The 12,139-nt window shown below is 40.5% G+C and overlaps 1 protein-coding gene across 2 annotated transcripts in view; it reads right to left on the bottom strand.

Moving 5' to 3' along the window:
- The window catches only part of PRKCA (protein kinase C alpha), a 302,661-nt gene that overhangs the window by 32,607 nt on the left and 257,915 nt on the right, over positions 1 to 12,139 (bottom strand). For both annotated transcript variants that reach the window (XM_025196266.1, XM_025196267.1), the window contains 2 exons: positions 2,672 to 2,815; positions 727 to 900 (listed from right to left, as the gene is read on the bottom strand). In XM_025196266.1, the coding sequence (XP_025052051.1) occupies positions 727 to 900; positions 2,672 to 2,815 (318 nt within the window). The remainder of the gene's footprint in view (positions 1 to 726; positions 901 to 2,671; positions 2,816 to 12,139) is intronic.

Raw genomic sequence — 12,139 nt, 5'->3', positions numbered from 1 at the left:
GAACAAATTGTCTATCACAGATCTTTTTCTGTGCTTTAAAGTAGGCCTTGCCTGGACCATATTTTGAGGTGTCTGTCAACTCCTGGCCTTCATATTGCTACATAATCCTACTCTTTATTCCAGCTTTGGTAGACCTTTCTGTATGTTTTATATAAAACAGAACCACAACATTAGGGAAGCAATAAGTACTAAACTCCTTTCTTGCTGGCCAGGTACCTACTTTCAGCCTCCTTATCCTAGGATAACCAGAGAATTACATAAAAATTCCATTATGTTATTCCTAAACATTTATCTAATTAGATCACTAATATATGAATACTAAGGCCCAGATCCATGATGGTTTTTCAGGCATCTAACTCCTAATTATTTCTATGGGCATTAAGGTATTCAAATAAACTTTGTGGATCTGTACCAAAGCACTTACTGTATATGGATACTGAATGTATGAATAACTCCATTAGCTTAACAGACCCCTTGAATACGGCATGAGAAAATACCTGTAAAATGAACGTGGGATATTTTCAAAAGTATAACTTATTTTTATGACTAGCTGATCTCATAGGGTATCTATTTCTTTACTGCTTTCTGTGCCAGGAACCCATGAGCTCTGTAGGGTTGGATACTATAAGTGTTACTGAAAATGATATGAATAAGAATATTATCTTACATAGGAAATTAAATTGTGAAAAACAGTTGGTGGGGAAGAAAGAGAGAAAGACCACGTACAACTGTTTGGAAACAAGAGTGCAGCTGTGTTAGGAAAGGTGGCTTGTCTTGTAGTGCTAGGACTCGCTTTTCAACCATGGTACATTCTACATCATCGTCCTGAATCACCACATCTTTTTTCAGTATTTTGATTGCATACAGCTCTTCTGTCCCCTTCCTGTCTGCCAGCATCACCTGTACAAAGAGAAATAACAGGGTGAAAATCTTCCTCGCTGTCAGAGAAAGGTGGTGACTCATAAGCCTTAGGAAATGTGTAAATGGCACTCCACTTTCTGTTCTGCTGGTGCGTACCGACTATTCTGAAGCTCCAAAAATAGCATGATTACTCACCGATTACAGCAAGCTGTACTAGTCATTGCAAACCCACTGTTTACAGTGACACCTGTGCCAAGGCTCACAGGCTAATCATGGAGACCTTTCCTAAGACTCAGTAAAATGTCAGACCCCATGTAAATTCCTTTATAAAACAGACTTTATTGTATAGCCACCTGGTGAAACAGCCAAAATTAGCAGTAGCCCTTTTGGTACCAAACGAGTGGCACTGGATTCATCATCGTGATATTTCCTAAACACACATTGCAAACACTGCTGCCTCAGGCTACTCCTGGAAATGGCAACAGAAAGACACAATCCTCTTCAGCTTTGGGAAGGTCTGAACCCCAAAGTCTGGACGCTTGAACTCACTGCAAAACGTGGAGATGCTTTGTCAGAATTAATGTTCTTAAACTTACCAGGAATTTGGAAACTGAATTCTTAAAATGTCACCTAACCCAGCATCCAAATTTTGCAAAAAGATACCGATATCAATGCCAAAGGACACAAGACAGGCACTTGTAGGCTCATCTGCTAACCCAGGCAGCTACATAGAGAATGCCATTATTTACTATAGCATTAATTTTTGAAAATTGGCCTGCAAAAATTGAATGTCAAGGCATTTATTGGTTTCATCTTAGCAATTTCATACTACAGAAAACAAATACTCCCACATCTAATATCTTCCAGTTAACTGTCAATATAAAATAATTCAGTTTTGCAGACATGAAGATATCCTACTGCCCTCTGCAGGCTATCAGATGCCGTAGTATGCATGGATAAATGAATAACAGAGCAAGTACAGGGTGTTTAAACATAGCACTATCCTTCTTCCAAATCTTGAGGGAACTCAGTGGCATTTTTTTCCTATTGGCTTTATGAATTCATAGCTCTTAATAGTGAAAGGGGTTGTTATTTAGTTTGTAAGCACAGGCCACAAAAGTTCAGCAGTTCCAACATCTTGACCAACCACTTGACGTTCAACTAGAATGCCCCTTTCAGAAAGGTGCTTGATTGTGACTTAAAGACCTTGGGCTCTGGGGGGGAGGGGGGCGGTGCTTTAATCAGAGTAGCTCTCAGAGCCACTCTCGTTAAAGCGCCACTGTCTTGTGTATCAGCATCCCCGCATGTCAAATGGTGGTGGGGGTGCTTGAACTAAAGCTCATTCGACGAGTTTTAGCTCAAGCACCTTCGCCACCATTTTGAAGTGTGGGGACACTGAATGCTGATAGATGACACGTACAAAAAACTAGAACTCTTGGTTCCAAAAGGATACCTTTAATTAGACCAACTGCGAAATCGCAAGAAAACTGTTCTTTTCGGCAAGCTTACGGGATCAAAGTCCCTTCGTCTGGGAAAAGTATAGATGGTACAAGATTTCCCAGTTGGTCTAATAAAAGGTATAATTTTTTGTATGTCTTCTTGTCTCAGACCAAGACGGCTACCAAGTACACCCCTGATGCATAAGCTACGGGAGGTTGCTGGAAGGCAGTATTTGCCACGCTCCAGCAGACTCGATTAACCATTTACCTTCATTCCAATGGTTACTAAGTCTCCATACCTGGGAGCAGAATTATTAGTTAATTTCTGAATTAAAAATAAAGCAGGTAGAACGGATTTCAATGTTTCTTACCTTTCCAAAACTCCCCTTGCCAAGCACCATGAGAAAGTTGAAATCTGTCAGTTGTACGTTATCTATGTTGTTGGATGGTAGAGTGGAAATCCTGTCTCCTTTTGGAGTAATGACTTTGTTACCAGCTGGCCCAAGTCTGGCTTTCTAGGGAAGTAAAGGAGTATTGCAGTCAGAATTGCAGACTGTTTTTGCAGTAAAACACGAGATGACTGACTCGAGGCTGCATTCTCAGGAAAAAGGCTGCATAACAAAAATGTTTCACAAACACAAATTTAAAGATTCATTCCAACAACACTTTTGACATTATTAAGTGAATGAAAACAGGAAACTGTCTGTGCTTAACCAGATAAAAGCAGATACTTATCTGGTTAGAAAAGCATAATCAAAGCAACAACAAAAAAATCTCATGCCAACAGCAGGCTAATTTGTGATTTTTGCTTTTAAATATAAAGAGTGCTCATGCTGTAATCTCATTAGTGTATTTTAGGATACACTCTTCAATACATTCTCGTTTGAATGTTATACTCAAGTTCATTCTGCATAGCAACAGTTAGGAAGTGTGTGACATGCACTGTGAAAAATAACCTCCACTTTTAAAAACCAACATATTATGACAGACAATGATAATGAACGTGGCCACTTTTGGACAGGCATTACAATCAACTTTGATTTCATTCAAGCGTTGATCTAGGGCAGAAGGGGCAATATTGCATACATAAGGTTTAAGTTGGCAAGATAGTTTGTTTTGTAGAAGGTTGCAACAGCATGAATACAACAAATGAGATAAAACTGCTCAGTTAGGTTGCACTTCAAACCTCAGAGTTAATAAAGGAAAAAATTGAGACTCACCAAATAAAAATGTGAGGTATAACACCACAAATTCCCCTCTTTCCTCAAACTTATCCCACACACTAGCAGAAATGAATCCAAGACGTTTTCATGCTGGCATTACTCTTCATTTTAATGTTTTTCCCCCTCAACTATACAGGGGATCCAGCGAGTTGACCCATCTAAATGATTACTAATGTGGACAAAGAGCTTTGCATCTTCAAGGCACTTTCCAATATTAGCTATTCCTTGCTCCATATCTGGAAGGTACAGTAGTTGCATATTTTTTACCATTTTGCAAGTAAGGGAGCTGAGGCATCAAGAGGTTAAATCACTTGTCCAAAATCCCACAGTCAGCTTCAAAGTCTGGATAAGAACATACCCTTGTGCGCTGCACATGGAAATCTCCCTCCCTCCAGAGCTAAACAGTAAGGGTAAGAATACAGGACTGGAGGAAACTGCTTGGGGCAGGGAGTCTCAGCTACCAGCCCGTTTTTATAACTCCTTTCAGAAACAGTCAAAATCCAGCTCATGGATTAGATTTTTATCCATGCTATGATTGGAAGGCTGTTTTGGGATCCTTTTATGTGTGTGTAAAGTGTTATACTTCACCAGTAGATACAGGATTTTTTGTATTCAACAAACCTGAATGTTTTTCCTTTTATATTTACAGCAGATCTTAAGAATAACAGTATTTTCAGATTTTATCCTGTATTATTATTATTATTATTATTATTATTATCTACTTGTACTGCAATATCACCCAAAAACACCACTCAGGGTCCAAGCTCCATTGGGAGAACTGCTGTATAAACACCCAGTAAGAGACGGCTCCTGCCCCAGATACCTTTCAGTGCAAGTCGCTGATAGTACGCTGCATTGTTCATACCAGATACAACTGCTGACAAACCCCCACGGGCTTCACAGGAATTTTGCAGAGCCAGAAAGGTCTGCCTCCGAAAACCAAATGGCAGGACCAGCAGATCCCCTTGCACACTTCTTCTCCCAGTCTGTCAGCTCAGCAGCACTGATGGAGCTCACTCCCTGCACATATGGTTTCTTCCCACTCGGTTTCATGCCTGAGGATGCAAACACTATTCGACATCCCTTTCATTCTAAATTATTAAGATTTTGGGCAAAATATCAGTTTCTTGGAAACAATAATATTCATTTATTTATAAACGACTCATTAATAGATACTTTATTCATAGCTCCCTCTACATGTGACAGTTGTGGTGTGATTAACATGTCAATCATGGCATAAATGGCACATGTGCACCCAATTTTAGGTGCCATAAAATGGCAAACCAGCCATAAAAGGGTTCCACATATAATGTAGAGACTTGTTACAATGTCGAACCTTTTTCATTTGTATGATGCCTTAAATTGAACATGTAGCAGGTCCGGGCCAGGGCTAGGCAGGGACCCCAGTTCCAGACTCTGGTGCAATCCCTGGCCAGAGACAACAATCAGCTGATTGTTGGCCCTGACCCTGGACCTGTGCACATCCTGCTTTCAACTTGGTGGAGCAGGGGAATCCCAGGATCGTGATCCTGGGCTCCCCTGCACTAGCAAGTAGAATGGGTATGATTAGGTCTTATTCCTGATCCCCAAATTGTGTTTGCTGCAGTACATGGTGGCCTGGCAGTAAGCCCCGCTGTCAGGATCATCAGTTAGCTCCAAAAAGGGAAATAGTTTTCTTAGTAAGCTTCATGCCCTCTGCTGGCTGCAAACAAGAAGGCATTTCAGGCTCCTCATAAGTAACAACTACAGGGAAAATTCAATTCTCACTAAGATGAGAGAGAGGACAAAAATGAATCTTTAAAGCCAGAAAAGGCTGGCTGGTCATCTTAGCAGAACAGACTTGGTCCTGAGATACTAATATTTGTATATATTTTAAATCCATAGTCATTAATTAAGTGGGGAAAATTCACTCTGCTGCTCTCCAGGTAAGTTGCAATGCTGTTTCTGGGGTTTGGAACATTTTATTTTCTAAAAGCAAAATATCTTTCTCACTGTGAAGCTAATTGCCTGAACATAAATAGAGGCAATTACTCAGTTTGCTGAATAAGGAGCACTTGGGAATATGCAATTTATCACACTTATATTGAACGTTCAATATACTTGTAAATGTGATAATATCAAAGTTAAAAATATTCAAGATAAATATATCTAATCTGTACAAACATGACACAAGAACTTTACCAAAAATGTGTACCGTGGTATATCAGGTTATTTTAAGTGAAATTTTATAAAAAGTAAGGTATGCAGGACATATGAAAAAATAAATGGGTGGTTTGAGGCCGAGTGTAAAAGGCTTGGTAAATCACACGTGACTTTTTACGAATCTTATTTAAAAGAGTTCGAGATGAGTGTCCTTGTAAATACTCTGCAGGCATTACAGAGAAACAGTGCCTGTTGTAAAATTTGACTTTTGTTACATCAAGAAAGTATTGGGAGAATGGGGAAGAGGGGACATTTTTTGCCTTTCACTAGCCTGCAAAAAAATGGATTCCCTGGTTTGTTTTATAATTTGGGTATCTTATACAAGACTTAATATCTCAGTGTATCTTAAATACACTGGGTTGTATTTAAGAGGAGTGCCACTCACAATCAAGGGAAGTGCTTCTTCCACTCTTCAGCACTGGTGAGGCCTCACTTGGAGTACTGTGTCCAGTTTTGGGCCCCACACTTCAAGAAGGATGTGGACAGATTGGAAAAGGTCCAACACAGAGCAAAAAAAAAAACCTACTTAGGAACTTGGGAGGCAAGACTTGAGGAAAGGCTGAAAGAACTAGTGTTGTTAAGCCTGGAGAAGAGAAGACTAAGGGGGAATTTGATAACAGTCTTCAAATACCTGAGGAGCAGCTGCAGAAAGGATGGAGATGATCTTTTCTCTGTGACCATTGGGGACAGGACTAGGAGCAATGGCCTCAAAGCTTCAGCAGGGGAAATTTAGATTGGAGACTAGGAGGAACTTTTTATTAGGGTTCGGTGACCTAATCTCTGAATTTGAATTGAATCAGGAGACCCTTTAATCTCTCTGAATCAAATCAGAGATTTGAAGCTGGGCAATGAGGGGGGCCCCCCTGCGCTCCCCAGTGGACCTGGAAATAGACTGGAAATACTTCTGGTCCACTTCCAGGTTTGCCGCTGAGCACATGGAGGGCCCCCTGCGCTCCTGTGGGACTCTCCATGCGCCCCAGCATTGCAGCATTCACGAGCTGTGCTGGTATCTCGAGGTATGTAGAAAAAACATTTAAAGCTGTGTCTGTGTCCAAATCGCTGATCGAATCTTCAGATTTGGATTCAAATCAGGGACAATGATCTGAATCAATGAATCGAATCACTGTCCCTGAATCCAAATCCAAATCGAATAGGGCCCGCTTTGCACACCCCTAATAAACAGGAAACCCAGAACGAACAAAAATTTCACGCTGCTCTGCAGAATCAGTTACTATGATATACTCTACATGGTTCAATAATATTCAATATATAACCAAAAACCCTGTTTTAAACTTCAGGGAAGTTTATGTCTGTTTATATCTACATTTTTTTTCCAGCAAAGTCAGTGAATTAAAAATACCCCCAAAACTTACTTCTTGTCTCTTTAGCATAGTTAACATTTTAAAAAAGAATATTTTTTAGTTTGTAATTAGCTTTTTTGATAGCTGATTGATCTCTACAGCATGGCAGTTCACTTTTTTATGGCAACCACAGATAATTTAGCACCTTCTTCACTGGGATGAAAAGCAATTAAGATGGTGTTATGCATTGCTGAACTGAATCTAAAGAGGAATTCAGTCATTTATTATACAGTAAATAGAATAACTTCTTATTGTCACTTCAACATTACAAACCATGCAATTGGGGGTGGGAACAGGAACCACTCATAAACATTAAACAGCATTTTCAATAAAACAAACTTATTCTCTTGGATGACATATCGTAGACTCGTTTGTAAACATAACTGAAAACTTCTTCCTATGAGCACTGTCAATTTTAATTATTTTGGGGATATCACCCCCAAGGAAAGGATAAAGAGTCCTCAGGGCAAAAACCAACAACAATAAAACAAAAAGCATTTTCTATCAGAGACATTTCATGTACAATGCTTAAACCCACACCACGACATATTCCACACGCAGCCAACACCTCCTACGGGACCCTGTGCTGGGATTTGAGATGAAAGAGATCAAGGGCAAACACTGCAAGAGGATGCAGTGTTGCAAACAGTGATATAGCAGCTTTCCTACTGTTACAGCAGACACCACCAGTCAATTTATGTGAGTCAGAGGTGCAGGATTTGACCTGGGATAAGGTACAGCTGTGATGAACTACAGGCTGATCCACCTAGGACTGATTTTCTGTTACCTCCTGAAAGAACTGGCTACAGTGGTTTACATCACCTGTGCACTTTGTGAAATTTCCAAGCCATATACTTGAAAGTATCCTGTAGGCTGAATTGAAAGAATAAATTGAAGAGTATGATATTCATAAATTGTTAAAGGCAACACTTTAGGTGGCTTTAATAAAGTTTCCATGAGTGCTTAATATCATCATCTTGCACTTGGATAGTGTCTTGATTATCATCTGGGCCAGGTGGTCATCTGTCTCTTTGGCAGAAAGCATATCTCAGGCTACTTTGTGCATAGCAGTTCCCACCACATCTGAAGGTGGAGAGGTGGCCCATAGTTTGTTCCTACTCTTCATTCAAGAGCTGGTCATGGTGTCTTTGGAACAGTCTCTTACACCTTGTCCAACAACTGGTACTTTCAGTAATGCTGACACTTAATGGCCCATGGGCCTTATTTTTTTAAGGCATACCAGTTTCCAATGCCACATGAGAGGATGATGTGCCTAGCATCACATCTAGCTGTCCAAATGATCATTTGCAGGCAAATCAACTGGGGACTACTTTTAGCATAAGACCAGAGAAGGGCTTGAACTCATGCCTCTGGAGTCATGGAGATCACCTTAACTGTTCTGTCACCAGAATCTCTCCCATAAATACTAAATTAGTTAATTTATGCCAAGACAAGCGTTGAGGGAGGAAGAGGATGGAGGCGATTTTTAACAACCTCCCCATCAGTTCTGATTACAATATACCATGTGAGTGGTAGTGAAAATGATGTGTTGTGAAAAATGAAAAGATTTCACAGATTTCATAGACATCAGGGCTGGAAGGGACCTCGGAAGATCATTGAGTCCAGCCCCCTGCCCAAAGGGCAGGAAGTCAGCTGGGGTCATAGGATCCCAGCAAGATAAGCATCCAGTTTCATCTTGAAGGTGTTCAATGAAGGCGCTTGAACCACCTCCGGTGGCAGGCTGTTCCAGACCTTGGGGGCTCGGACAGTAAAGAAATTCTTCCTTATGTCCAGCCTGAAACGATCTTGAAGTAGTTTGTGACCATTCGACCTCGTCATCCCTTGGGGTGCTCTGGTGAACAAACGTTCCCCCAGATACTGGTGGTCACCCCTGATAAACTTGTAGGTGGCCATCAGATCACCCCTGAGCCTGCGCTTTTCCAGGCTAAAGAGCCCCAGGGCTCTCAGCCTGTCATCGTAGGGTCTGCTTCCCTAACCTCTGATCATGCGCGTGGCTCTTCTCTGGACTCTCTCAAGCTTCTCCACATCCTTTTTGAATTGTGGAGCCCAAAACTGGACACAGTACTCCAGCTGCGGCCTCACTAAGGCCGAGTACAGGGGGAGAATGACGTCCCGGGATTTGCTTGAGAAGCATCTATGGATGCAAGCCAGCGTTTTGGTCGCTTTACTAGCCGCCGCATCGCATTGCAGGCTCATGTTCATCTTGTGGTCAATGATGACCCCCAAGTCTCTTTCTTCCATAGTGCTAGCCAACATAGCACTGCCGAGCCTATAAGGATGCTGCGGGTTTTTTTTCCCAAGGTGGAGAACCTTGCATTTATCGGCGTTGAACATCATCAGATTCTCGTCCGCCCACTTGCTGAGCCTGTCCAGGTCAGCCTGGATCACCCACCTGTGTTCTGGTGTGGATGCTTTGCCCCAAAGTTTGGTGTCATCGGCGAACTTGGCCAGTCCGCTTCTGACTCCAGTGTCCACATCATTAATGAAGATGTTGAACAGTATGGGTCCAAGGACAGAGCCTTGGGGGACCCCACTGGTCACAGGACACCACGATGAGTGACTTCCATCGATTACTACCCTCTGGGTCCGACCCCGGAGCCAATTTTCCAGCCAGCGGATCGTGGAGGACCCAAGGCGACAATTGGCCAGTTTCTCCAAGAGGCGATCATGGGACACCAGATCGAAGGCTTTTTTGAAGTCAAGTCAAAAGGAGAACCTTTGATTTTTTTCACTCCAAATGAGTAGCCTTGAAGCTATTTTTATTTGACTGTCAGAAAGTGCAGAATAGCACTCACCCTCTGAGAAGTCAGGGTTGTTTAAGATGCCTCCAGTTTCACATTTAAAATGAGGCACATCAAATCACTACACTAAAGTTTAAAAAAAAAAAAAAAAAAAAGCAACGACAAAAATGATGAAACACTCAAACCTGAACGCTCCATCTTCCTGTTGCTTTTATCAGTATGCTGCCTCTACTTGACTTGGCCATCATGGCACCTTGTTGCATCATCTTAATTTAGATATGGGGCAGGGAATATCTCTGACCATATGTTCTCACTGTACATGGCAGAATGGCTCCTGATTGAGGCTGTGGATACTACAGCAGTACAGATAAGCAGTAAGAACTTCTGGCACCTCTCCTTGGCACCCTGAAATAAATTCTGAATAACCACTTGAGCAGGGCACAGCTATGCTGCGCATTAGTGCAGCCAAAGGCAGACTGTAGACGAGACAGATCACGTGCCAATATGGCAGCAAAGAACAGGGGTGCAATTATTAGCTGATTGCATTTAGTTTGTTGATGCCCCATCTCTACAACATGATAAAGGGGTGTGTGTGTGTGTGTGTGTGTGTGTGTGTGTGTGTGTGTGTGTGTATATATATATATATATATATATATATATATATATATATGCATGCACTATGATCACATTCTTTTCTTTTTTACTGTGTTCAGAACATAAGATAGTATCGTGATCAAGGAAAAATCTTGAGACCTAATATCTGAAACCTCATTAACCACATACTGCCATAAGTCATAGACACTTATAAAGAGTCAGCAAATAGACAGCAAGTAAACACAAGTATTGGGGTCCCAAAGGAGTAAAATACCCGAAAGTGCTTAAATCCTCTTAAGGTCAATGGGATTTGAGCACATTATTATTTTTTTGTTTGATGAAGGGCACTTTGGGAGCTTTCTGGTATCTTTAGAAATACTGTGCAGAACACCCATATATAGGTGGATTCATTTTAAGAATAGACAAAGACATGGAATTTAAAACCTGGAGTTATGAAAAATGAGCTAGTTATAATGTTCCTTTAAAAATTATATTATATCTGACATATGGAGCCAAAAATATACAGCACCAAAATGATTTTCTACTTCTGAATATTACTTCATACACAAATGCAATTATATGCGCCCATTCATGAGACACAGACCTCTCTAATTACACATTGTATTATGTACTACATATTTGGGCAGTCTACAAAGAATATTTATAGCTTTAATTAGATTACTGTTTACAGAAGTATAATTATTGCTAACAATTTTTCTATTACAAGTACAAATAATCATGTAATTGTTCTGTAATCACATCATTATTTGTCAATGTTCACTTTTTTATATTAGTTCCAAATATATTCATCAAACAATACTAAAAAGAGAATAAGTAATCAAGTAATTACTCTGCTTCTGGAAGCATTTATATACTTGATTGTGTCTTATAAAATGAAGGGTCAACTCATTCTTAGAGAATAAATTTTGAATGAGTTTGGTTTAATACAAGGGTATAAAAATACTGTTTAAAGATTATTTGCTGAGAAACCCCTGTCTATTTTTAGATCTCTGTGAGAGTCTGCTGCTTCATTTGCACGATTTTTATGTTGTACTTGCACCTAAGTCACAGAGAAAAAAAAATCAATGGACTACTTGCTGTTGAAATTTCCTAGCTTTGGTTTTATTTTCCAAAACAGGCAGTCATTCATGCAGCACTGGGCATTAGACCGGTGATTTAAGGCCTGCTTCTGTGAGCACTTATGCATGCGAACAACCCAGTCTCATCATTAGCACAATTCAAGTCAGTAAGGTTTCCTGGATCAGATCCTTGTGGCTTTGATCTGCAAAATTTCCCCTGCAAGACAGACCCATAAACCAGCTGGTCACTAGTAAGATGCAGGCCTTAGATGTCAACTGTCACCTCTTATCCTCACTATTAAGTAGAAAATGAGAATAAAATACAAATTTAAATTGAAAAGACAAAAAAAGAAAAGAAGAAAAAGGAACTATTAGTTGAGGCGACCAGTTCATCCTGAACAGGCTCCAGTGCAACTATATAAAGTATGTTTTAGTTCAATATTATTAGTGACTTTCTTATCTTGTATCACAATCCTCATTACGACATCTTACTCCTCGCTGAAATGTGACTTTCTTAATAACCATTTACAAAAGAGAACTTGCCCAGAAATTCTGTGTTTTTGGAAGTCACTGCAGGTTTTAAGGGCATAGGGGACCTGGTCCTGCTTTTCTGGTCTT

This window comes from Alligator sinensis, unplaced genomic scaffold (genome assembly GCF_000455745.1).
Source record: "Alligator sinensis unplaced genomic scaffold, ASM45574v1 scaffold282_2, whole genome shotgun sequence".
NCBI lineage: Eukaryota > Metazoa > Chordata > Crocodylia > Alligatoridae > Alligator > Alligator sinensis.
Note: the sequence above shows the minus strand (reverse complement) of the source record. Positions and strands in the feature narration are given on the sequence as shown.